Raw genomic sequence first — 24,573 nt, forward strand, 5'->3', positions numbered from 1 at the left:
TATATATATAAAATATTATTGTATTACGTCAAGCTATTAATATATATTATACACATTATTGTAATTAGGAAGGAATTCTGTAATAAACAGATGAATTACAGGAAAAGTACTGGAAGAAGGAAGTGGTTCTTTTATTGTTATACTTGGATTCTGGTGTACGCAAATCAATAGAGACAAGTGTAATTTTGAAAATAGCAAATAATTTATTCATGTATATGCTGAGATATCCTTCTTGTGTGTATCATACATGTCGAGCTGGCTGGTAATTCAAAAGGATCTTGACAATTTTTGCTTTAAAATTTTCATTAATTTTTGCTGATTAAATTTAACACATATGATCTGCGATGCATATTCTCAATGAAAATTTTTATTTATATATGCTTTTATAATCACGCTACTCTCTCTCCCACTCTTTCAAGAAACGTTCTCCCATCATCATCCTCGCACTTATTAATTTATATATGATAGATATATATATATAAATAACAATAATTATGTAAATATATTAACAAACGAATGGTTAATGATGTTATTAACATTACGTTCAAAGTGATGCTGTGCTGATAATATCCAAATAATCAAGATGAACGATATCATCTGATGCTTCTCGATGAGTATATCCATATCGTCTTTTTCCGATCTTCCGTGATGTTTTTGTACCGCTACAGCTGACTCGCAGTCCTTCTTGTTGACCAATCATATAAATCTAAGCAATTCATCCATTTCGTCTCCTGCATGCAGATACGTACTTTTTGGTAGGCAGGAAAGCTGATGAAAGAAAGTACGGCTCAGCCGATGCAAAAGCTCTTAAGTTCTATGCATAAATGTTGGTGATTGCTATGGTCTTAATCTTCTTAAAACCTTTAAAAATTACGTTGTCTTCGCGCAAGTACTATGTGTAGGGAAAATTCGATTCAAATGCTAGCTGTTAAGAGTCAAGCCCGAAAGCTTCGAAGTATCTTTGATCACTAGCCAACAATTTTCTATGATCGAATCATCAAGGCGAGATGGATGAGATAACTCTAAGCGAGTAGAAGCAGAAGAAACAAAGCGTCTCCGGACTCCACGCTTTAATGCACGTGTAACGCCGGTATAAAAAGCAAAATATCGCCGAAAAAACTAAACGAAGAAAATCCCAGCCGGGAAAATGTACATATTCGCACACTGCGCCTGTACAATTTGATGCATCGAGCAGACGATTGTCGAATGAATCGACGCCGCCTGATGCGCAGGTAATATATATTTACAATGCTGAAAGATACAGCAGTTTCTTAATAAGACTGTACAAAAGAAGAAAAACTACGTTGCGGCGCCTGGTGGTGCGCCGGGAATGAAGGATGTGTATGTATGTATACATAAATCAACCGTCTAATTCTCTCCGGAGATTAGAAAATAATTCCGAAGCGAAGAAATATATCTTACACGTAAATGAACTTTGTACAAATGTGTCATCTTTAAACTCCACGGAATCGAATATTTGGAAAAGCACACACACGGTCTGCTTTGTTTGAACATACATAATATCGATCATGTATATACAGTTTATACATCGAGAGCCCATTGGTCCTCTTCCAAATATCTGATTCGAAAATGATCGAGTGTTATATCAGCTCTATCTGTTTTGTCTATCACTCTCTCCTCTCTCCGATCGTTCTTGGAGCTTCTTTGTCTCGAGTGAATTCCACTAGAAACTTCCTCGCCGTCGTCTCGCGGCTGTCTTGTCCCGCTATGCAAAGAGCCACGAGGAGAAATTGGGATTTAACGTCCGAGCGACGATCTATAGAGTCGTCGAAAGTGCAGCTCATGCACGTTTGATTTTTAGATTTTCCGCTCGAAATCGTCCGAAAGACTGGGACATGATTTCGGTTGGAATGCACGAGGAAGAATGCCAATTTAATTTTTTGGTGTGAATGCCAGGCTGTTGCTCTTTCTCTGCCATTGAATTTATGTCTACCAAGCACCTACAGAAGCACTGCTCGTCTTGCAGTCGAGTTGCTTTCGTCCGGGATCGGTGTAAACCAATCCGAACTCAGCGACAAATTCATAAAACTTCTCTGAAGATTCAAAGGCCAATTCCGCAACGATGAAATCAACCGCCAAATTTTGTCGATAGCTAAACAGTAGAACAAATTAAAATATTAGTTGTCTTCGATCGATGATCAGTCGATGATGTTTGTTTATAATCGTATTATTATGGTATTATATGTAAATATTGTTTAAATCTAATTTTTTTTTTTTTGGTATTTTGGAAGGAATTCGTTGAAATCCTGAAACAGAAAACTTATTGCATTAAGTCCTGTGCCCCCCCCCCCCCCCACAAGCGGCCCAGGAGACACTCCACACTCTCATTCCATTGATTGGCTCGCTCAAGAAGCATCACCGAAACTTTGAGTTGCATACAAGTTACACTGCTAAGGAAAATGTTTGTTATGTGCAAAACGATATATGCGACTACAGCAGGCAGTAAATTGGCACGTCTTTGTATCTAAGAGTAGTGAAGTAAGTTATATGAACAGAAAAATGAATAGTATAAATTTATGTATGGCATGATGAAAATGTCTATAACGCTTCCACACTCTATATATGACTGTCTCTGGTAAACAGCAAAGATAAATTGCGATTTTAACCTTGAGATACAGAGACAATTTTAAGTCGGAGAACGATATTTGCAGCTGTTTCAGCTGAATTTAGGAAGTTTAGCATGCTGATTAAAGCACAACAACATCCTTGAAAATTGCAATAAAGTGCAAATGTCATAAATATGCTCGACGTCTGGCTGTAATTATGCGTTCTCAGATACAAATTCTACAGCCACAATATGTCGAGTAAAATGTCCATTACTTTCGTTCAGACATCTTCTTTATGTAACCATTGAGAGTATTTATATACTGCCTTTGTAATCGACTATAGTTAGCACAATTTCGCCAAATAAAAAAATTAATAAATAAAATTTAAATGCGATTACAAATTTGAAAATCAATCAGAGCATAAACATAAATAAAAATAAAGATTACGAAGCTTGGAAAATCAAGCAGAGTTTCAAAGGGTTTGTAATCGCTTTTGGAAGCAAATAAATGTTGTAGCGCAAAAAAATAGGTAAAAAAATATCGCCGTATAAGCAAGAAGTACAGCAAACATACAAATAATAAAAGTAATAATACGTACACTTTGATCATTTGTTTGAGGGCAAGCTTCCTCTCCCTGGCTATGAACCAGTCCATAAGGAACGCTGCCATTCTCGGCGCTTTTTTGTAAAGTTTAAAGAAACAATGGAAATTGCCTAACCACCATGCCGATCGGACCTTTAACGCGTGATCAATGCACTCATCTTTTTTGTCTTTTTCCGAAAGCGCTGCGAGTATTGTCGTCAAATCTGAAATCAGAAATAAAAAAAGTTGGTTAGTCCTGTTTTGATAGTTTAATGTCACCAGACTGAAAATCCACCAGACTCACCTAACGTATTCTTCGTGAAGATGTAATACAGTATACGATAAGCGACAAACTCGCAGCGATTATCACCGCCGATCTCCGTGTACAACATTCTAAGTTGCGTTTGGCACTGATTGAACTCCTCATGATCACCGCGCTCCAGGGCGACGCGTGCGTGTGTCTCGTACACGTGAACGGTAAACGAATCCCTGATACCCTGCACTGTCAAATCCTGACGTATCGACTTTAACTGATCGCACGCATAACGATAGTCTTGCTGGGTGGCCCAGCGTTTTTTCACGTGATCCAGAGACTTGCGCAAAACACTGACCGGTCGCACTGCCGACGCCGCTGGTGCCTAAAAAAACATGTAATTTTTTAAAATTAGATAAATAGATTCGACCCTTTTGTTTAATATACAAGAGCTTTGAGATACTAACCGAGGTGAGACGCAGATAGGGCTTCTCGAGGTCCCTGCAAGTTCCCACGATGTGCAGCCCTGTAAAGTCAAACTCCGCGGTGGGGTCGTCCTTGATCAGACTGCTAACCTGCGGACCTTTACTGAACATGTCGCTGAATCTGGCTGCCCGCTGCTGTAGCTTCTCCTTGGTTCCAAATTCCTCCACATTGCCGCCGGCCAAGCCGAATTCCGAGTAGAAGTGGCAATTGGCCTTGTTGTTGAGTTTGTTCTTGTTCTTATTCTTCTTGTTCTGTTTGGCGTTGTTCTGGTTGACGTTGGCACCGCCTCTGCCGGCCTTTTTGTTCTTTTGAGCCGACGGTGGTGGCACGCTCGTCATTGGGATCTTGTAGTCCCGTTCGCTGGACGAAGAGGACGAGGTGCTGCGTCGGTACTTGCGCGGCGCCGGCGAGTGCGAGCGCGATCTCGATCTGCTCTTGGACTTGCTAGGGCGTCTGTGCGCCATGGACGCGTTGCTCTGATTGCCACCGGGACTGGCGTTGCTGTTATTCTGGTTGAGAGGCGAATTAGCTGACCGGGCGCCAAGCCTGGCTCCGAGAGTCATCGAGAGACCAGACTTGCGAAGACCGCCAGGACTAACGGTGATCGTAAGGGGCTTGACGGTCATGGTCATACGCTCGCTGTGGATGCTAGGCAGGGGCTCGCGGTCCCAGTCTTTAACCCAGAGCGAGCCGTCGTTGGCGGAGCGAGTAATCTTGCCCTTGAGAATAATCTCAACCTGATCCTTGTCCACGGCGGTCTTGCACTTCTCGTAGCAACGGTTCACATAGTCCTTGAGACTGTCGGGCCAGTCACCGACGGGACTGGGAGCCGCGGAGGATTTGGGGGACGACTTGCTACCGCCGCCGCTAGGGGTAGAAAGGGATGGCGTCGCCGGCTGGGCAGCCGGGGCCGCGATGCGCGAGGGGGGAAGCGGCGGCGGCGGCTGCGAGGTATTGATCGGTGGCATCTTCGGCAGCGGCGGCTGCTCTGGAGGTATGTTGATCTCGTCGATCGGCGGCGGAGTCGGTGGTTTTTCGACCTGCATAGGTGGTGGCAACGGAGGCAGCTCGTGCTGCTGCTGTTTGTTGTTCGGAGTGTTGGCTCCGTACATGTTGGGTGGGGGTATTGACATGTTGATCGAGGGGGGTGGTGTCTGAAAGTTATTGTATTGAGCGGCGAGATTTTGTTTGTTCCTCTTACGCTTCTTCTTGGCTGCACCACTGTTCCCCGAAGGCGGGGTGTTGTTGAAACCTAGCCCGGTCTTTTTATTGGGCAAGTTGAAACGGATTCCACTGAAATCTGCGAGACAAAAAACGTTATTAGTTTACCTTGAAAACGTGAGCTGTCAGAAACGAGATAAGTCACGATCGTCCGATCGAACTATAAACGCAACTTACGGGAGGATTCAGATTGTGATATGCTGTTCCAATTACCGTAGGGGAAAGCACCATGTGCGTAGTCAAACTGCTGAACGATTGGCATCTGCTGGGCTAGCGGTGACTGTTGCTGAGTGAGAGGAGACTGCTGACTTTTGTGCAGTTGGTTTTGCACTGGGGTAGGTGGAGGTGGGGGGCCCGGGGGAAGAGGTGGAAGGTCCGAGTCATCGTCAAAAGTCATTGGAGTGGGTGGAATAGGAGGCTGCTCCGCCTGCTGCTTCCCGGATGAACTGTTCTGCTGCGACTGCTGTGTTTGTTGTTGCTGCTGCTGCTGACCCTGCGATTGATTCTGTTGTGTCTGAGTTTGCAATTGCTGCTGAACCATCTGTTGCTGCTGCTGTGGACTCTGCGATGAAAGCTGGTTGTGGTTGTATGGGTATCCTCCCATCATGCCGTAATGTTGATAGTACATTTGGCTTTGTTGAGCATAATTCTGCCCGTACATTTGTCTGCAAGAGAAAAATCATACGAAAACGTAAATAATCAAGTCTTCGAATCTTTTACACACCATAATCCTAAGTTTTTGGACCAACGCTTGCCCGAAAATTGAAACACTAGGAGCAATAAATCCGAATCGGAGCCGCTCCGCCTCTTATCGTTTACGTCAGCCCAACCCACAAGACAATTTTACAAGATCGCACGTGTCTGTAACGGAATCTCCATTTTTCTCCGACGCCCTTTAATCCGTTTTCCGGCGCATACAATGCTTACACGCAAATATCCCTCTCTCTCTCTACTCTTTCCCACCTATATACACGCATACATCCTATATAGAGCACAACGAATCAGACTAGAGAAAGACGGAGCGAGACTCGTCGTGCGCGCCATTTCGCGCATCAGCACAGCGAACCGATATAGGTACTAAGTATGTATATGTATACACAAAGCAAAGCGGAGCAGCTTACCCAGCATAATGGGAGTAGAGATGCATGTTGTTCTGGCCGTACTGCCAGGCCATGTTCGCCATGGAAGCCTGCTGCTGCTGTTGGAACTGCTGCTGCTGCTGCTTCTGCGTCGCTGCCAAGGCCTCGCTGCTACCGTCCGACATACCTAAAAGCCAAATTTAGCGCCTCGGGATCGTAACACTATACACTCCTTTTCCTCCTCCTCCTCTTCTTCTTCTTCTTCTACTCGATCTCTCTCCTCGTCGAGAGAGAGAGAGAGAGAACTCAACGAAAAATCAAATAAGCTACGCGTATCGAGAAAAAAAAGACGCACACACAGGACGACGTTGCTGTTATACGCGATAATCCGACATCTTTGTTCCACAAAGATTGTAATAATGGGGAAATCTAGTACTTATATTCGTTCGATACGACGAACGTGCGTGTGCACTGCGACGAGAGAAAGATTCCGACTAATCGACGAGAAAGAAAATGGCGCAGTGAGAGAAGGACGTGCGCGCGCAGCATGGGAAGAACGGGGTCGAGTGCGCATGCGCGGGCAGGTGCAGCATTGCGCGCAATTTCGAATTGTATACTTTTCGGTCGAGGCAGGCTTTTCCGGAGGGAGACACTGCAGAACTGGTTCTATGCCCGCATTGACGGTTTTGGAAAATCGGGCGCTGTATTTTTGCATAGAGAGGTATTAGGAATGCAGTTATGCATTTGATTAATGAGTATATCAATTAATTTTTTTTTTAATTGTCACAAAATTTATATGCGCAGCAAGTACATTTTTTTAATTAATTACGATCGACACGATCTATACATTTTTTTTATGAATTTGCACACAGATAATAAATATGACTTCATACAGAGTAAAAGTACACGATTGTACAACAATGCGAACGATTTACGATATTTCTTTTTTTTTTGCAACTTAAAGCAATATCGCAACACCGTTTCATACAACGATGCCACATCTCATTAAAAAAAAAAAAAATTCCAATCAGGTTGAACAATCATCGTGCGCGAAAAAAAATATGCAAATCGAGTACGACACATCGAGAAGAATAAAAGCAAAGTAAACTATATGCAAATTTTCGCATAAGTATACAATAATCCTCGATAATATCGATATAAAATCGCGTCCTTCGTCGCTATATACTCTAATGCCTTCGCACAAACGGCCTACATCGCGACGCATCGCGAGAATAATTTAACGCGCGTTTAATATAACAATTAAATAATCGAATTTACGACCGCGAGAAATCATTTGCATCGCGATGAATTTTCAATACAGGACAACGCCTTCTGTGCCTAATCGATGGAAGAAAAAAAAGCACGAGCAATATTTTATTTTTCCTTTCGCGCCAATTAAAAGACGAGCAGAATATAAGTGATAAAACGCGAAGAGGCGGGATTTTAAACGCGTTTCGTTACACGTGACTTTGATTTTATGCCCCAATGAAATTTTTCTCGCGGCGCAGTGAAAATCTGCGAGGCTTTGCATATTTCGAGCGAGATTTTCTTTGTAGACGCTTACAACGCACGCGAGTTAGTGTATACGCTATTTTATCTCAATAAAACTTGATAGCTCGACAATCGACGCGAGAACGACATTGGATTTTTTTTTCTCCCGAGCGGAAGAAATCAATTGTTTATGCATTTTTGTTTGTTCTCAAAGTCGATGAAAATTTATCGTTTTGCGACTTTTGTTGAATTTATCGAAATTGATGAGTTCAAGTAACGGTTTTATGTATCTTATCGTACATGTACACGCGATATCGGATTACTGTTGTATTATTATTATTAATAACGATTTTCTTACAAATATAAATCACAAACTCGATACCATCAGCGCGTATAAATCATTTCATAGATAATAACAATCCTAATAAATAATAAACGCGAAAATCGGATATTTTTCTTTCCATATACGATTTTCCTCTTTCGTACACACGCAGTAGTGTCTCGCAATATACACGGTCAGCATTTTTAGCGTCTCTCTCTCTCTCTCGAGATGTTCGAGGCGGGTCACGCGTACAGCGAATGTACCATTGTAAAAAAAAACTTATACGCCTTTCTCTCTTTTCCGCACACATTTCTGGCGCGTATTATTTGGGTGACCGTCACAGATCGCGAGTGTCTTTAACCGTCACGGATATTATAAATTATATTGCGACTTTGGCCGCAACCTATACATTTTGCGCTTGGTTTTATAATATGTTAATTAGGCTGAAATTTTTAGACACGTTATCTGGAATATGAAATGTATATCTTGTAGTTATTTCACTCGAATGCGGCGCTATAATTGCATTTTACATGATCGAGTAGCGGCGAATTTTTTTCTCTATTCGTGCACAAAACTCGTGCGCATAAATATAAACTTTCGCAATCGGTAAAAAGCCGGTATACACGCACGTTATATACCGTGACGCTAATTTGCCAACGCCTCTGAATACAAGTTCGTTAAAAATTCAAGCTGATTACCTATTCCACATCGATCCACTTAGTATCGGCTGTCAAAAAAGCGGCATAAACTGGGTCTATTAATTTTCTTTCCTAACCTCTGAAACAAGCAATTACATTCGAAAGCCCTGCGCGCAAAAGCCCAGCGCCCTACCAGATTCGCCCAAGTCATCCCACTAGTAGTTCGTCAGCTTACCTCATTCCTGACGCGCCGCGGGAACCACACATGAGACACAGCTCTTCTATCCTCGTCTAGAAAATCGTTCGAGTGGGTATAGGGGGGGCCAGCCAGTGGTACCACGTGACCTTAGCCAGTGCACGGGGCCGTCTGAAAATTCCCTCGGCTCGCGGCTGTCCGCTTTCTCTCCATGGACGTCGCCGAAGCTGTATCATCGTATTTCTCTCCGCCAACAGCCACGGCCAAGATGAGTTATTAGTCGCTAACGGCTTGCACACGCAAGTGTGCCGTCACAACCAACGATAATGACGTGAGTTTTAACCCTTATAATTATCCCTATCGAATGTCTTTCATTCGCTGAAATCGGGAAACGTGTCTTACACTATGTCGAGGGGAGAGAGAACCGAACACGGGCGACGCGGCCATCTTGCGTATGACTCACGCGCGCGCCTCCGCAGCTTCGGCGCTTGACTTTTTTCCCCCGCACGTTTGAATTTTCGCGATTTCTCCTTTTTCGAGCGCGACTCTCCAGGGTGATGATCGGAGGTTATGGTGTCGAGGGCTTGTCGAGGATTTCCGAGGGTCGCGACACTGTTAAACTTGGATTGTGACGTCATGCGCGATTGTTGCATCATAATGTTTCACTCGGAGATTCGCTGATTTTCTAGCTTCTTTCGAAACGTTCAAAGTCCTCGTCTACTGCTTATCTAAAGCTCGAGACGACTGCGGGAGGTCCGAGTGAATTTTTAGCCGCTATTTTCGGGGATTACCGCGATGACAGGCCGCCAGCACAGCGCCTTACGCCTACGCTCCCGACTGTCAAAGTCTGTCTTTGTTTATTTTCGTGACAGAGATAGCAATACTTGATAGCCGGACCTGACAAGCCATTGTGCGAATGTGCGTTTATCTGTGATTTATAATGCGCAGTGTCATGCTGAGATTGCCGAATTCATTTATGGGATTTTGAAGGATTTTCTAGATGCACCATAATACTTAGTTGTTGGTCAACGCAAACTTTCACTTACCCAAGTAGGCGGCCATATGCACCGAGACATTCTTTTGACTGAACTTTACTTATTACAATCACAGTTGTCAAATTGTACTAATGAAAACAATTTTTTTCATTTCAGTGCCATCATGGCGCTCCCCACGAGCTACGTCGCTTTGCCGACACAAATTTCGTTTCAAATTTTAATAACGGACCCTGATTGGACCACTGTCAACCAACATGTCATCCGATCAGGAAACAACAATGTTGTGGAAGGTGGAGCCATTGTCCCCTAGTGGGACTCCACCACTTGACATCGATGAAGAATGGCTCTGTTTCGACGAAGAAAAGCCTGCAGTCATCGAGAGCAATGGCGAAGAGTCTGCGCTCTACGAGGAACATCTCACGCGTGCACAAGTCGCTACCAAATTCTTAGAGGAGTTAGAGCTGAAGAGCTGGATTAAGGAAGGTGAGTCTTGCGTTTTTATTACCTTCTTTTCATTGTTTTCAGCTCATTCCAATACACACATCTAGACTGTGCAGTAGATCGAATATTCTATAAGTTGGCTTCAGGTTAAAAGTATTTTTATAGTAAGAATGAATCTTTTGTAAAGCATAGTTGTGCCAAAAAAGATAGTCCATATGGCCTCTCTTCTCTGGCGAAGCCAGCACATAACCTCGCAAATCTAAAGCTCAAAAAGCGCAGCAGATATAAATTTTTCTGCTTGTATAATACAGCAGCGAGTCAGTCCATTTGTATATCTGCGAAAAGATTGAAAACTACATCTGGAAAAATGCGAAGAATGCGATCGTCGAGTTAGCACACAAACAGAGACAGACAGTGCAGCAGACAAGTCGCGCATAGCCTTGGGAATATAGCTGCATTGATTATGATCCATGTGCCTGTTTACCTTGCTGAATTATTTATTGAAATTGCTCGACTTCTAACTCGCTGGCCGCTTATCATTGCAGCAGCCGCACGCACACGAGGCGATTTTTGCAACGACTTTTTATCCGTCTCTATCTCGAAGTTAATGCTCCGGACTTGGCCGTCTCAAGGCGCGCTTTAATTAATGAAGTACATATCCGCGCCAAATTAATGATTCAACTAATGTAAAGTCGCTCGCACCTGCGGCTTTTTTCTCATACACACAGCTTTGAGGGGGAAAAAATGAACCGAGCTACGAGCTGGTGGAATAACGTTTCTCTCGCTGCGTGCAAAGTAGCTTCCTGTAATTAAAAAAAAAGTACACCGCGAAGCCTCGAAAAAGCTCTTCTCGATGCGTCTCAGCCGCGGAGACCTCGAGTGTCGCGCGCGCGCGCGCGCGCGAAAAAAGAGGATCGATAACAGGTTTCCCCGTCGACAAAAGGCCGTCATATAGTAGCGCTCGAGTCGAATTGAGAAACCGCATTTTCGCATTTTTTTTTGCGACTCTCCCCCTCGTTATCTCTCTCTCTCTTCTCTCTCCTTTATACGTCCGAAGAAGATTAGCACGAGGCGCTATCGTCATCGCTCGGTCCACCGGAGTCATCGCGCTTATCAATTATTCTTCTTTAAATTTTTTCGCGCCGATAATCCAGACAGCCTCGCTCGCTCGCTTACAATTTTTCCAATAATATACTCGAGCCAAGCGGCTCTCCTTACGTAAGAGAGAGCTTATCGAGAGATCGGCGGAAAAGGAGTTGAAATCTCGATGCTGCTCTACACGTGTTGTGTGAATTTCCGAGGAGAAAAAGGAATCGGCGAAAAAGGAGTGAGCTGAAATGCAAAGTTCATAAGAGAGCGGGGAGGCGACGAACACAGCGTGGAATTAAAGCTCCGCCGCACCAGCGCTGACGGCAGCAGTGGAATTTTCCCAAAGAGCGGCGCGCTTTTACAGAGATTTGCGGAACCGCCACCTGTTGCTGCTCGGATAACGCCTGTACAGTAGATAGAGGACGAATATACATGTGTGCGTGTGAAGAAGATCCCGATAGACGAGAATCGCAGCTACCCTATGGAATTGCACACACGCCCCTCGTCGTCGCCAGGCAAAAAGTCTCTCTCCGAGGCTCGACTGCGAGAAGAAGAAGAAGAAGAAGAAGAAGAAGAAGAAGAAGAAAGAAAAAAGAAGGAGAGTGGGACAAACTGGTTAACCTCTATCCGGGGCGACTTCGTGGCAGCCATACATACAGAGAGCCAGCAGCGGAGGAGGGAAAAACGCAGCTAGCAGAGAGCGGAGGAGTAGGAGGGAAAGTCCAAAGATAAGCGAACGCGCCTCTCTCTCTCCTCACGCGCGTCTTCGCTCGTGGCGCGACTACTTATACTCAGTCGGTTACTCGCCGCGAACGAGGCACGTTCTCTCCTCGTATTATACCTCGAGACTCTTTGCTTAAACTCGTTTATACTTATGTCCATGTGTGTGTAAAATTTCTGTTGATGTGTTAAGCAGCAGTAGCAGCAGCAGCAGCAGCAGCGGTCCGCGAGTGTGTGAGTGCGCGCTGAGAGAAAATACATCTAGTGCGCAGTTGTCGTCCGTGATACTGGCAGCGTCAAGCCTCCAATTGTTGGCCGGCGCCCGAGAGCAGGAGTACGAGCTTCGCCAGCTGAACGTCAAAAGCTTCGAGAACGATTGGCTCTTTGGGAGAGAGCCGATAAGAGGAGAGCAAGACGAAGAGAGTAGCGAAGAGGAAACTGCTAAGGCGGGACTAAGAATCGACAGTCAACAGCCAGCGTCTCCATGTTGGAGCGTGCTAATGTTATATAATAGCATGCAGTTCGCATATCGCTACACGTGGAACAGAGAGATCATCGTGAATTCGCAGAAGCTCGTCAAGAGACGCTGAGCATCGACTCTGGAGCACCGGCTCGCAGCTGGCCCATCGTCAGGAACTTTATCGGCCGGCTCGTAGCACCTGCTACAAGCAGCAGAAACAATTATTGGACTACTACTACTACTCATACTAACAGCGCCGCTACTCTTGTTGTTCTTGTTCTCTTCCTTCTTGTTCTCGTTGTTGTTGTTCTTGTTGTTCGTTTTGTTCTCGGGACTCGGGCGCCAGCGCGCTGTGAAAAGCAAGTTCAACGGACTACCGAACTGCAACGAACTTGTGCGCCGAAATACCCTCTTTAAGTGACGGATATCGCTCTCGCTGCTCGTCATGGCCGCTATATGCTACAATGGTACGGATGTGCCATGATTTTATGATGATTCCTTTACAGAGCTCTTTTATAAGGGTTTATTTATGTATATACTCCTGCGAGAGAGATAAACGGCAGCTGCGCGCGACCGTCGATGAAAGTCGACTGTGTGCGTCCGTTCGTGCGTGTGTGTGTCATAAATCGACACTTTCTCCTCGTCGAACAACGTTTCATTAACCGCGCATATGTATAACGATATGTCGCTGTAATAAACGCGCCTCCGAGGCATTACCATCTAATTAATCGAATCGGCGGCGGCGACAAAAAGAGTCGTAGTACCAAGCTACATCTCGCGAAGGCCGTTGCGCGCAATTCAAATCACGCTAACCTATGCACTCGCTTTGAATATCACGGATATTAATCCTCTCGTGCTTCTTCGCCCGAGAATCTGTTTTTTTTTCTTTTCGTCGAGAGAGTCTCGCGCGGACTTTCGAAAAGTATAAACGATAAGGTCGCTTCAGAAAAATATTGAGCAAAGCTATCAGCTCTCTTTCTCGTCGTCTTATCTGTACAGTCTCTTAAAGCACTGCCTTATACGTGCATAGCCATCCATGCAAATCCCGAAAAATAGCGTGTATAATCTCGCCAATATTAAAGGAAAGTACGAAGCCGTAAAAAACAAAAATTCGTGTCAATCGCCGAAAAAACGAGCAGAGCGAAACAATGACTGCGCAATAAAAACTTATACGTATACCTGTAGCGGTCTCTCTCTCTCTCTCTCTCTCTCTCACTCTCACGGAACACGCCCTTATACTCGCTTCCACGTATAAACAACGTGTTTTCGCGAGATGGAAATCAGGTTTCTATATAATACGCACTGCAGATATGGGTGCGATGGATTTGTATATCGCGTTCTTCCTTTTTTTCGCGAAACAAATTCGAAAGTACCGCGCGTTATTTTCCGCGCGAAAGTCGAGTCTGGAGGGAAATATCCCGAGCTTTTATAAGGATACAATTTAGCCATTTATACGCGTGGCTTGGCGTAATTTCAGCTCGATTCTTAGCGTTATGAGATCTCGCGGTGATTTAATTCTTCGAGCGCGCTTTTCGAGGCGACGTATAAGTAATGTGAAAATCGCGCGGATAGAGAGAAAGTTTTGTTGTATAGACGCACGCGAATCCGAGACGACGGCGTAATGGGATACTGTATACGTGCGAGCGTAACGGGAAATCGATAGGTGCATATCTCGTGGGATCAAGTCGAAATTCGCTTTTTTTTAATTCTAATCGGGCGAGAAAGCTTTTTATCGCAAGTCGCGCGAATCCTATATAAATAATCGCATTGTCATTGTATAGAGCGGTATAGCACAGTTGAGTCGATAACACGCGTATAGTCTTTTTGTCTGCTGCCTGTAAAAACGTCAAAATTTCGCTGTTAATCCGTCAGTAAATTCCGAGATCTTGTGTATAACTGTATCTTTCTTTTCTATCTCTCTCGATAAGACAGTGAAAAGATTTCCGAAATGTAGAAAAAAAACCTTCTATGTAAAATTCATAAAACGTAGTATATTGTATCAATCGCGTCTCTCGAGGAAAACGCTCAGATCCGCAACTGCGTACTATGGTGCTCACTAAAAATACCTTCCGCGCCTACCCCCAGCAGCGATGAGTATTGTTTTCCGCACACATGATAGCTCGCGCCAAATTCGCAGTTTTTCTCGCCTCTGTCGTCGGCCGTCACACGCTGTACGATTATTGATTCGAAAAATCGAGCGTCTTATCAACACTGATTACGCTCCCGCGCAGTTGGTGCAGATTGTTAATTAATTATATGCGTTATCGATCGTCGGCGGCTAATATTCACCGAAGAAGAGAAAAAAAAGCGAACCAGGCCAATATAGAATATTTTAATCACGTCGCGAAGTGAAATTTTATCAGCGAACTCTCGCGGTATTGAGATTTTCGAAACGAGTTCTTTCATAATAACTCGCGCGGGCAGATGCAGAAAATTTAAAGGCTAATTTGCACTGTACACGTGCTCGCGCTCGCGCAAATATATTTTCGTCCCCTGCGTTCGAAAGTCCGCGCGCTCGGAACGAGTTTCCGCCCGAGTTATTTTCGATCGAGATCTCGTCGAACAAAGAGAGAAAAAAAAAGGATCAGCCGGCGAACTTTCGAATCCGCGCGAATTAAACTTGGACTTTCGGACCGTATACACGAGCTATTAACGCAGTCGGATCGCCGAGACGTCTCACTAGCCGAAAGAAGGTGAAGAAAAAAAAGAAACCGGTTCTCGTCATTTTCCGAAAGACATGCCGCGCGCGGATGATTCGATGACGAGTATTCGAAATGTGTATAATACCTGCCAGACGAGTTCGATTAGTCGCGCGGCGTTTGACAGAGGCACGAACCGAAATTCTTGGCCGTGAATGTAACGTGCGCACGTCCTCGTTCGGCGCACTTTCGCGTTGCGCGGACCTTCACTCGCCTGGGAAAAGGGAGCGATGTTTGTTTACCGTAGGAGAGAAACGCGCCCGCGTAACCGTAAAGTTTGCGGGAGAGCTTTTTTTTGCTTTTTGGCGGGAACTTTCAGAAAGGGGAGTGTGTTTGTGATCTAACTAGTATCGATCGAAAGGATCTCGGTTATGGATTTTTTTTATTAATAACGAATGTATTCTGACGTTTGCGTAACCAGCTTACATATGAATATTATAATCGAGCGGCGCTGCGGCTAATTGGGTTGATTAGATTTATAAGTTTCCGCAGAATTTTAGCATAACTTTTTTTTCCATTTCCATTGCGGTTGTACGGAAAAAAATTCCGATATCTGAAGCTAAAAAAAGTCAGACTCAGTAGAATAAGCTCACTGTTCGAGTCGTCTAAGGTCAGCCGAATGCACACTCGCTATAATATCTATTCGCCATTCATCCGAAAACTCGACTTCGATTTCACAGTCCGCCGGTCTCAGCAAATTTGTTTTGCCTAAATTCTGTCTCCGACTGCAGTTCTTGAAGCGTCAATACAGCCGATCGAATAGCTTAATTATCAGCCAGACACGTTTACTGTAATTTCTCGACAGCGCTGAAAGTATCGAAATAAATAAAACGTCTACCACGAAAACGATAGACGCTCGGAACAATGGCCCCGTCGTCGGCATTTTTTAGTCTCCACTCCACAGCGGCGCGACATCGTGAGCGGTATCAGTCTCAGCCGCGCGCAAACAATGACTTTTCCTCGAACACCTATATATTGTACATCTCCCGCATAGATATCGGTGCACTGGCGAATATTATCTCGAAAAAATCACGCTTTGAAAAGTCGAAGGCGGAGAGAGAGAGACAGCTGGAAGTGTGTCACGGCCTCTTATACATATTTCTAATAATATTAATTCAGCTCTTCTCATCCATCTCTCGTTAATAAGTGGTTATTCGATTAGTCATACATGTGTACATAGAGGCTCAAGTTTGTGTGTATGTATATAGTTTATGTAACTGGTTGAGTTATTTGAGGTCAGTGATGGAAGCGCAGCGAGCGATTTCCGTGCGGACCTGTTGCTACAGGCATATATACTTATAAAGTCGTGTCGATGCGCGAGAGTGAGAGAGAGAGAGATTCGTTCTATATCAGCGTGCGAAGCGACCTGGAGAGGGAAATAAAACGCGAGCGCGCGAGAGTTGCATTGAAAAGACGGACACAAAGAAAACCTTGAGGATTAAGACAAACAAGCACTGATCTCCCTCGAGTTGTATATTTTAGCTCTCGCGGCTGTGCGATAAAAGCTTACCCTCGCGTGATTATGTCGTCTGTAAGGACATCGTCTCACTACGATTGTTAAAATTAAAAAAAAAACGAAGAAATTCATCGTAATCGAAGATCGAGCATATCCCCGAGAAAATGTATAATACGCGAACGCAGATCACGCGTTTCTCAGCGAGAGAGAGAGAGAGAGAGAGAGAGAGAGAGAGAGAGAGAGAGAGAGAGAGAGAGAGAGAATGGCAGTAGCTTATCTCAAAAAGCCTCGATTCGAGAGCGTCGCTGGTGCATTTATCGGTTCAATAAACTTTGCGCGCTCCCGTATAATATGTCATGCTTTCGCGTCTTCCATTTGCATTATTCACGATTTTCGATCGAATTTTTCTCACGTTACAGTATATATAAATTTGAAGAATTGCTGGAATATTATATCAGCACTTGTTACTTTTTTTTTTGCCGCAGTTGTTGATATCGTCGTGTGTTGAAGCTTTGAAAACAATATATACGTAATAACGAGAATCATGAATATGTTTAATCAATTTTCCATACGGCGTTTATCGCGAGAAACCTTGCTGGCTTTCTCTCGCCGATGTTTTCCAAATCGGTTTATATATATGCGTGTATAATAGCATAGGGAAAAATCGAGAGTTGAAAGACACGACGCACAAAGCTGCAGCGGTGTCCGCCGAAAAGAAATCTCTCGTCGCATAAGTGAAACTCGTATAGACCGAGGATGTTTACGTTTATTTGACACATATATATATATGTGTATATTCAGGCGGTGACTCACACCTATACATCTCGACGAATCTTCTCGCCTTTGTTTCTCCCGGATTATTATTATTGTTATTCATCTACATTGTACATATACAGAGTGCCGCATATCGGGTGCCTTGTTTGCGATGCGCCGTTATCAGCTGTGCCATTTGTACCAAAGCCTCAACCGATTTTCCTCCCGAAAAAATCAAAATCCGAACGAGGTCGTCTGCCTATGCGTGTATATGAATTGCGAGATAGTAATACTGGCGTCGATACGTGATCAAAAGAATAGTGTATATAAACGCGCTCGTTTTAGAAAACCCGCGTTCTAGATTGATAAGGAATATTATTAAACGAGCGTCTCTTTGTACAATCTCCACTACTCGTTTGTGTATAATATATACATTCTGATGGCGCCATCGTGTGACGTTTCACATACATGCACACAGACAGCCAACGAGAGAAAAACGCAACGGAGAAGCCTAGTTTAGTTTCGCTTTTTTTTTCTCTGTGCAACCGCTTATCGGCGTCTTGTATTATATTGGTTTATATGGTCTTTTGCATAATTCGCGTATAAGCTCGACGTTATTTTTTTTTTTTTTTTCATCAGCTTCTAGGTGACGATGTTATATCACCGGAATCAGGGGATTTACACGCATAATTTCGCGCAACTAATTTTTCCGATGATCGCCGACGAGGTGAATGTGTAATTAAAATTGTTTTGATATCGATCAAGCCCAGCGCAGAGCAGAGCCGCCTCTCGTGTAATAAATTTATGTAAGAATTTCCGAACATTTGTCAAGTTAATATAGGCCGTTTCGCTTGGCCGAATTCTCCCGAGCGCTATATATAGCTGATTACTAATTTATTCGCGAAAGAATCCGCCAAGAGAGATAAGCGCAGCTTACATGACGTACACTCTTCGTCCTCGTTGTGCTCATTACCGATTGTTTACCGACTACCGTTAAACTCGCTAATACCTGTATATATACGTTTATCACATGTACGGCCTCTTGAAGTTAATCGTTGCAATTTCCAGCGCAATCAGTGCCGATCAGTATCTAATTTTATCACTTCGCGCTTACTATCTCTCTCGATGTGTTTTTCACAAAAACCTCCTCTCCCCGCGTGCGACTCGCTCATTGCTGCGCCTTCGCGTATTACATTATAAACGTGAGCATTTGGCAATAACGACGACGTGAAACTCTGTATGTATATAACGACCATTAATTAACGCGACTAGTTTTATCGACTGATTATAAAATTTGCGAAAGTGCGCCACGATACACTTAAAAGCTTCGGCGCACAAAGCCTTTGGAGATCACGAAGTAGATTTTTCATGAACAAACGAGTTTCCTCGGCCCACACGAAGAGGCCATACGCGACTCCAATCGCGACCGCGACGAAATTAAAAGTGTCGACGGCTTGAATTTTATCCGACCTCACCGACTCGTATTAATTCTCTTTTTCTTTCTCTGCTTTATCGATGCTGGACACGCTTCGCCGAGCGTCAGGCTTTGCAGGCGCGTTTATACCAGCGAATTCGCGCTGTTTTCTTTGTTTCGAGTGTTTTTATGTCATGACTCGTTTTTTGAGTAACGAAAGACGCGGTATCGAATGTGCGCCGTGCTATACATGCAACGAGAGAATAATAATGAGCTCGTATGCATGGGATTATTTCGTAAAGTTTTTCTCCGATTGCGCATAATGTGTGTGTGTGTGTGTGTGTGTGTGTGTGCGCGTGTGCGGTGCACGTATCGAAACCTATAACGGAGTTATTGATTCCACCTTATTGCGCCGATCAAGTCAATGAAGCGAGCTAGAAAAAAGTCGCGATGCTGTGACGCAAAAATTGAAGAAATCACTCGGTGCAGCTATACGACAATAAAATGTAAAGCTTCCGAGGTATATCGTGTATATGGGAAAAAAACTGTGCAATATAACCGATCGTCCTAACGACCGAAACGATCGCTCTATCTCATTGAGTCATCTAAACAACTTTGCTCGAAACGAAACTACTGACTAGCGGAGCTTTCGTCATTAAATGCCCCACTAAGATAATCTCCCAAGATGTACTAGCGTATATTAATTCAGCGACCGAAAATAGCTGCTGTTGTTTATCAACGATGAGACTCCGAAAAAAAGAAGAAAAAGAAATTAGCGCCAAAAAGCTCGTCGAATCTCTCATCGGTACTTTCCGCACCGATAAAGCTCGTATCGCTCTGGAGAACTAGGAGAATTTCCATTCTCGATCTGCGTTTGTTAAATTCTTCGAGCAATGAACGTGTCTCTGGCTTTGCGCAACGCGAGCCTTTCACACTGCGGGTCGCGACCGGTTGCCGTCCACGCCTATATGTTCGCTGCGGGACTGATAGAAAAGCGCGGGTTTTTTGAATCCGACAAAGCCGACTTTCAAGTTCGACGTAAGCAATGCCGTTGGAGGTGTGTGCGAAGATTTTTTTTATTCCCTGCGCTTGTATATCTCTGTATAATGAAACGTGTAGCTATTAATTCTTGTTTATACGTATACATTGTCTGGCACAACAAGTCGACTATACAGTGTTTAGCTTAATCACGCGGTTATAAGCGTATCTCACTCTGATTAGCGCGTTTGCATTGAGGGACTGCTCATAAAGCGGCTCTGGAAATATAACGCGCGTTGCGAAAACCGCATACGATTATTATACAGCTTGTTTTCTCTATAAAATGCAAATGGTGACTAATCGTTATTCAGCCGCTTATCGATCGGGTATCTACGTGATACCGATGGATTTGAAGTCGAGGAGAGGAAGTGTGTGTATGCTATTTCCAAGCGCAAAAAAATCTGATAACTGCCGTTTAAGTGCAGTATGTACACGCCCCACTCGAATCACGTGTTTCTCTCGTAGCTCTTATTATAGATATACATCGTGTCATTCCCAGCATCTCACAGAGAGCTATTCGAATCGTAACATTACATACCGAGTACAGAAAGCTCTAATGGTCTTTTTACGTTTTACGCGCGCGAACCCCAGAGATTTATTATCGGCGGAACAGGTCGAATTTTCGAAAAAAATGCACCTCGCGCTCTAGTATCTATGTGGGCCTACGCACTTTACGACGTTATATAAAAGACACGCGCATACACACGGCCTGAAACCGCACGGCCTATAAATAATGTTCCATTCCAGCCGCGTATATGTTATACCTATACCGCAATCGGATTTCGATATATAATCGTATTTATCAATCGCGCACTGCGTACCTTATATACACCATTCGAGCGTAAGTAGATCTCTCGGTTCGTTGCCTCGAAAGCTGCGGTGGTTCTCGGAAAGGAGAAGCTGAAAAATTCAAACTCTCTCTCACTCTCTTTATCGCGTAATTAATCGTTAACGATTAATATCCCGGCGATTCGTATTGTGCGCGTAGGAATCGAAGATACGCTTCGGCATCGCTCCAACGATCGGCTGTTTATGCAGCGCTTATGCTAAACGCTTCGCGTGGACGAAGAATCGCCGAGCTCGTTGTTTTAATTAGCCTGGTATAATTGTTTTTCTAATTGATGACCGCCTAGGTGGTAATGTGCGCACTGCGAGAAAAAAAGCCGAGTTTAAGATTCATGAATAAGCATATAACGCGTTGATGAATCGAGCGAGTTCGAGTTATCGAGTCTCTTGGGGGGGGGGGGGGGGGAGTGAGAAATTCAAAACAAAGTGGCTCTGCTGCAGTGTCTAATAAATGAATAGCGCATCTCATGAAAAATAACTATATGAAATAAGATAAAAGCATGAATATTCTCTAATCGACCATTTATTCGTTTCAGAATCTTTCGCCGATTGGTTGGAGGAGAAGATCGACCTCCCGATCTTCGAGGAGTTGCCGGCCCCAGAATGCGGTCAGAACCGCGCCGTCGTTTACCCGAACATCGTTAAGCCGCCTCCTCAAGGCCAGCATGTCATCATTGGCCAACATCAGCAGCAGCAGCAGCAGCAGCAGCATCAGCATCAGCAGCTTCTACAGGTCGATGCCACCCAAAGCCTGTTGCGCGAGTTCGAGACGGTGTTGGGCGACGTGGAAGCCTGTCACCAGATCAGCGCCTCCGGCGTCGTGTCCACTCTGACGCCCCCGCAATCGCCACCGCCGATCGTCAAGCAACACCTCGTCGTCGCGCCGCAGAACAACGCGCACCTGCTGGTCGCTCTGCAGCCCATCCACCAATCGGCCTTTGTCTATGGTCAACGTCATGAGGTAGGTTTTGGTATACGATCTATAATTGCGAGATTAGCGCGTAGATCCATTCAATATCAGAGAGCAGAATCAAGGAAAATTCAATTGATTTAAGGCGCGGCGCGAGTGTCTATAAATGTTTTATGCCGGTGTCGTTTGCACCTGTTTGGAAAAAACCTTGAAATGTAATAAGCAAATCTACATCTACATTGCGTCAATTAGTCTGAGTTACGCGTATGTCAACACTGCACGACATCAAAGACGCGCACGCGTTACGCGTACATGAATAACTCCAATCTGAACAAGCTCGTGTTCAAACAACGAGACACAATCTAATCTCTGCGTCTGTGATTCCAGGAATCCGTGGCAATCTCGCCATCTGGCCACGTTCACCACCAGCAGCACCCCGAGAGCTACGCCGTTTCGAGCTTGGGCCTGAACGAGCCGATCGAGCAACAGATCGCCGAGCACTGGAGCGCCGAGAACCTGTCGCTGGTCCCACTGGTCCACGGCAGCGACGTCGCCCACGAACTTGCCAAGGTCGACGAGTACGTGCGCAGCTGCGCCGAAGACGTTAGCTACAACACCTCCTCCTCCTCGTCGGCCTCGTCATCGGGCCCACCTTCACCCTGCGCCAGCTCAAACGCCAGCTGCATCAGCAGCGAGGACTCGACCGATGACCCCGACTGGGCATACGAGCCGTCCACCAGCTCAGGCTCGCGTCGCGTCAGCCAGGGTCGCTCTGCCGGTCGTCGCTCTTCCAGCAAGCCCTACTCTCGCCCCAATGTCGAGGACAAGCGCGTGCGTAAGAAGGAACAGAACAAGAACGCCGCCACCCGCTACCGACAGAAGAAGAAGCAGGAAATCAAACTGATACTGGGTGAAGAGCAGGAGCTTGCCGGCCGCAACGATAAGCTGCAGGCACAGGTGAAAGATCTACAGCGCGAGATCGGATATCTCAAGGGCCTTATGCGTGACCTCTTCAAGGCCAAGGGCTTGATCAAATAAAGATTGGGTATTCTCCGAAGCGCGCACACGTATAGGTCGAACAGCGAGAAGCTTTGCCCACACACACGTCGCGTGCCACGGGATTCGTTCTCTTCTTTTGATTTTTTGTGCATTCTCTAAGATCGCTAACAGCTGTTTTGCTCGTCGATAGAAAAACGTAGTACGAAACTCTGGTAGACTCGATGTTATCGAGATCGTAGTGGAGGCGAGGGCTCGAGGTATACAATGATGCATTTTTCGGCACGCGCGTCGCTCGCTTGGCTCGGACCGAGTCCGCGGGTGACGGCTGGATTCTGTTGATTTTCGTTTTACCATTGATTGAGTCGGACTCGCGGATTGTACAACTTTATTCTCTCCACAGTTTGTTTTATTAATTAATGTAAATTGTTCGAGTTTAATCGTGAATGTACAAACTCCTACAATTTTCAGTTGCAATTGTCACCGTGTAGAATCTAAAGTTTACGACAAATAATTAGAGGTTAGTGGAGCGCTCAACGAGAATACCCAATTCTTGCGGCATAGATTCGGAATCAACTCGTTGATCTTTAGTCTTTCTTTCCCTCTCTTTGTTTTTCTCTACTTTTTTATATCGTCTCTCTCTCTCTCTCTTTTTATTTTATACTTATACCACCGAGAGAGATTCTTACCTTTGTTTTTATATATCGCTATTATTATATTCAACTTAATTTTCTCTTCTCTCTTTTTTTTATGTGTAACGCGTATAACTTAACTTTATAGATTGTTTAAATGTTAAATGAAGTAACTAATTACGTTGAGGTAAAAGTTTATTAAATTAGTCTTTAAAACGTAGTTTTAATGTGTAATCGTATATAGCATTACCCCGACCTTGTGTTCGCGTAAAACTTGTGCACTAGCGAATAAAAGAGCGACGACACTCGTCGCCTGTTGTCTCTCAAGATTGCAGGATATCAACAACAATAACTATATGTAATATCGTCGAAATCGCAATATGTCCAACCGCCACCTTCCACGCAAGCGTTTGACCATTCAGTGTGTAAAGCAATCGTTTGTAAATTCGAAAAATGTATACAAGAAAAATTTGTATGTCTTTTTAACAAACAAGCGACGTGCGTTAATCAACGAGAAAAATGAATTTTTTTATACCAAAAAGATTTTTTTCTTCTGATACTGCGATGGATTTTAAAACCGACAAACATTGATTTTTAAACTTATTTGTAATACGCTGATTTCGGTGTCCGAGGACCATCTCAGTATGGCAACGTTGGCGGCCCGAGAGAGACTCGCAGCCTTATGATGTTCTCTCGTGGAACGGAAACCTGCTGCGTACTCGAACTCGTGGCTCAGCCGACGGTTCTGTCAGCACGGGTGATCCTCGCGATAGCCCAGCAATAAGATCATTATGAGGAATTCATTCCAGATATTTTCCTTTTTATCAATTGTATACCTTTAACCCTGATCAGTCTGTGCTTCGGTGTGCGTTCGACGGTTGCGCGCGCGATTCTAAAGCGCGTGCACACGCGGACGTTCTCGCGGTACCGGCCGATCCCAAGAGCAAGTGAATATGGGTTATTCAATTGTGTACCTTTTAACCCTGATCTATGTATATTGTAATACAACGACTTTCTGTCGTGTGCACGCGCGTCCAAAGAAAAGGCGCGCGCGAAACCACGGGGAGAACTTGTATCACGATAAAAACTTATGAGCAAATAAATATGGGTTATCAAAGTAGACAAAAATAATCTCTGCGTCTATCTCTGACAATTCTTTAATCCTCATTTCCTTCTGCGATTTATGTATACAGCCGAATTCTCGAAGGAACGATAGCGATACGCGATGTCGCAACGATTGTACCGAGCGTTCGTATACTTATATACACTCTTGAAAAGATAAAGACGGC

The 24,573-nt window shown here is 44.5% G+C and overlaps 2 protein-coding genes across 4 annotated transcripts; one reads left to right on the plus strand and one right to left on the minus strand.

Moving 5' to 3' along the window:
- Positions 1-180: 180 nt before the first annotated feature.
- LOC100122838 (leukocyte receptor cluster member 8 homolog) lies at positions 181-8,901 on the minus strand. Of its 2 annotated transcripts, XM_001606395.6 has the most exons (6): positions 6,231-8,901; positions 5,287-5,774; positions 3,870-5,188; positions 3,454-3,787; positions 3,166-3,373; positions 190-2,113 (listed from the first exon to the last, which is right to left on the minus strand). In XM_001606395.6, the coding sequence occupies exons 1-6, from the start codon at positions 6,371-6,373 to the stop codon at positions 1,951-1,953; spliced, it is 2,655 nt and encodes an 884-aa protein (XP_001606445.1). In that variant the 5' UTR covers positions 6,374-8,901; the 3' UTR covers positions 190-1,950. The 2 variants fall into 2 exon arrangements, with proteins under 2 accessions (XP_016844758.1, XP_001606445.1); XM_016989269.3 differs by having other exon boundaries at positions 181-3,373.
- On the plus strand, positions 8,865-24,415 carry LOC100122826 (activating transcription factor of chaperone). Of its 2 annotated transcripts, XM_001606379.6 has the most exons (4): positions 8,865-9,166; positions 9,987-10,313; positions 21,283-21,707; positions 22,044-24,415. In XM_001606379.6, exons 2-4 carry the CDS (start codon positions 10,085-10,087, stop codon positions 22,692-22,694), a joined length of 1,305 nt encoding a protein of 434 aa, XP_001606429.1. In that variant the 5' UTR covers positions 8,865-9,166; positions 9,987-10,084; the 3' UTR covers positions 22,695-24,415. The 2 variants fall into 2 exon arrangements, with proteins under 2 accessions (XP_001606429.1, XP_008217116.1); XM_008218894.4 differs by lacking the exons at positions 8,865-9,166; positions 9,987-10,313 and adding an exon at positions 10,584-13,007.
- The last annotated feature ends 158 nt before the right edge of the window (positions 24,416-24,573 follow it).

Source organism: Nasonia vitripennis, chromosome 5 (assembly GCF_009193385.2).
Source record: "Nasonia vitripennis strain AsymCx chromosome 5, Nvit_psr_1.1, whole genome shotgun sequence".
NCBI classification, from domain to species: domain Eukaryota; kingdom Metazoa; phylum Arthropoda; class Insecta; order Hymenoptera; family Pteromalidae; genus Nasonia; species Nasonia vitripennis.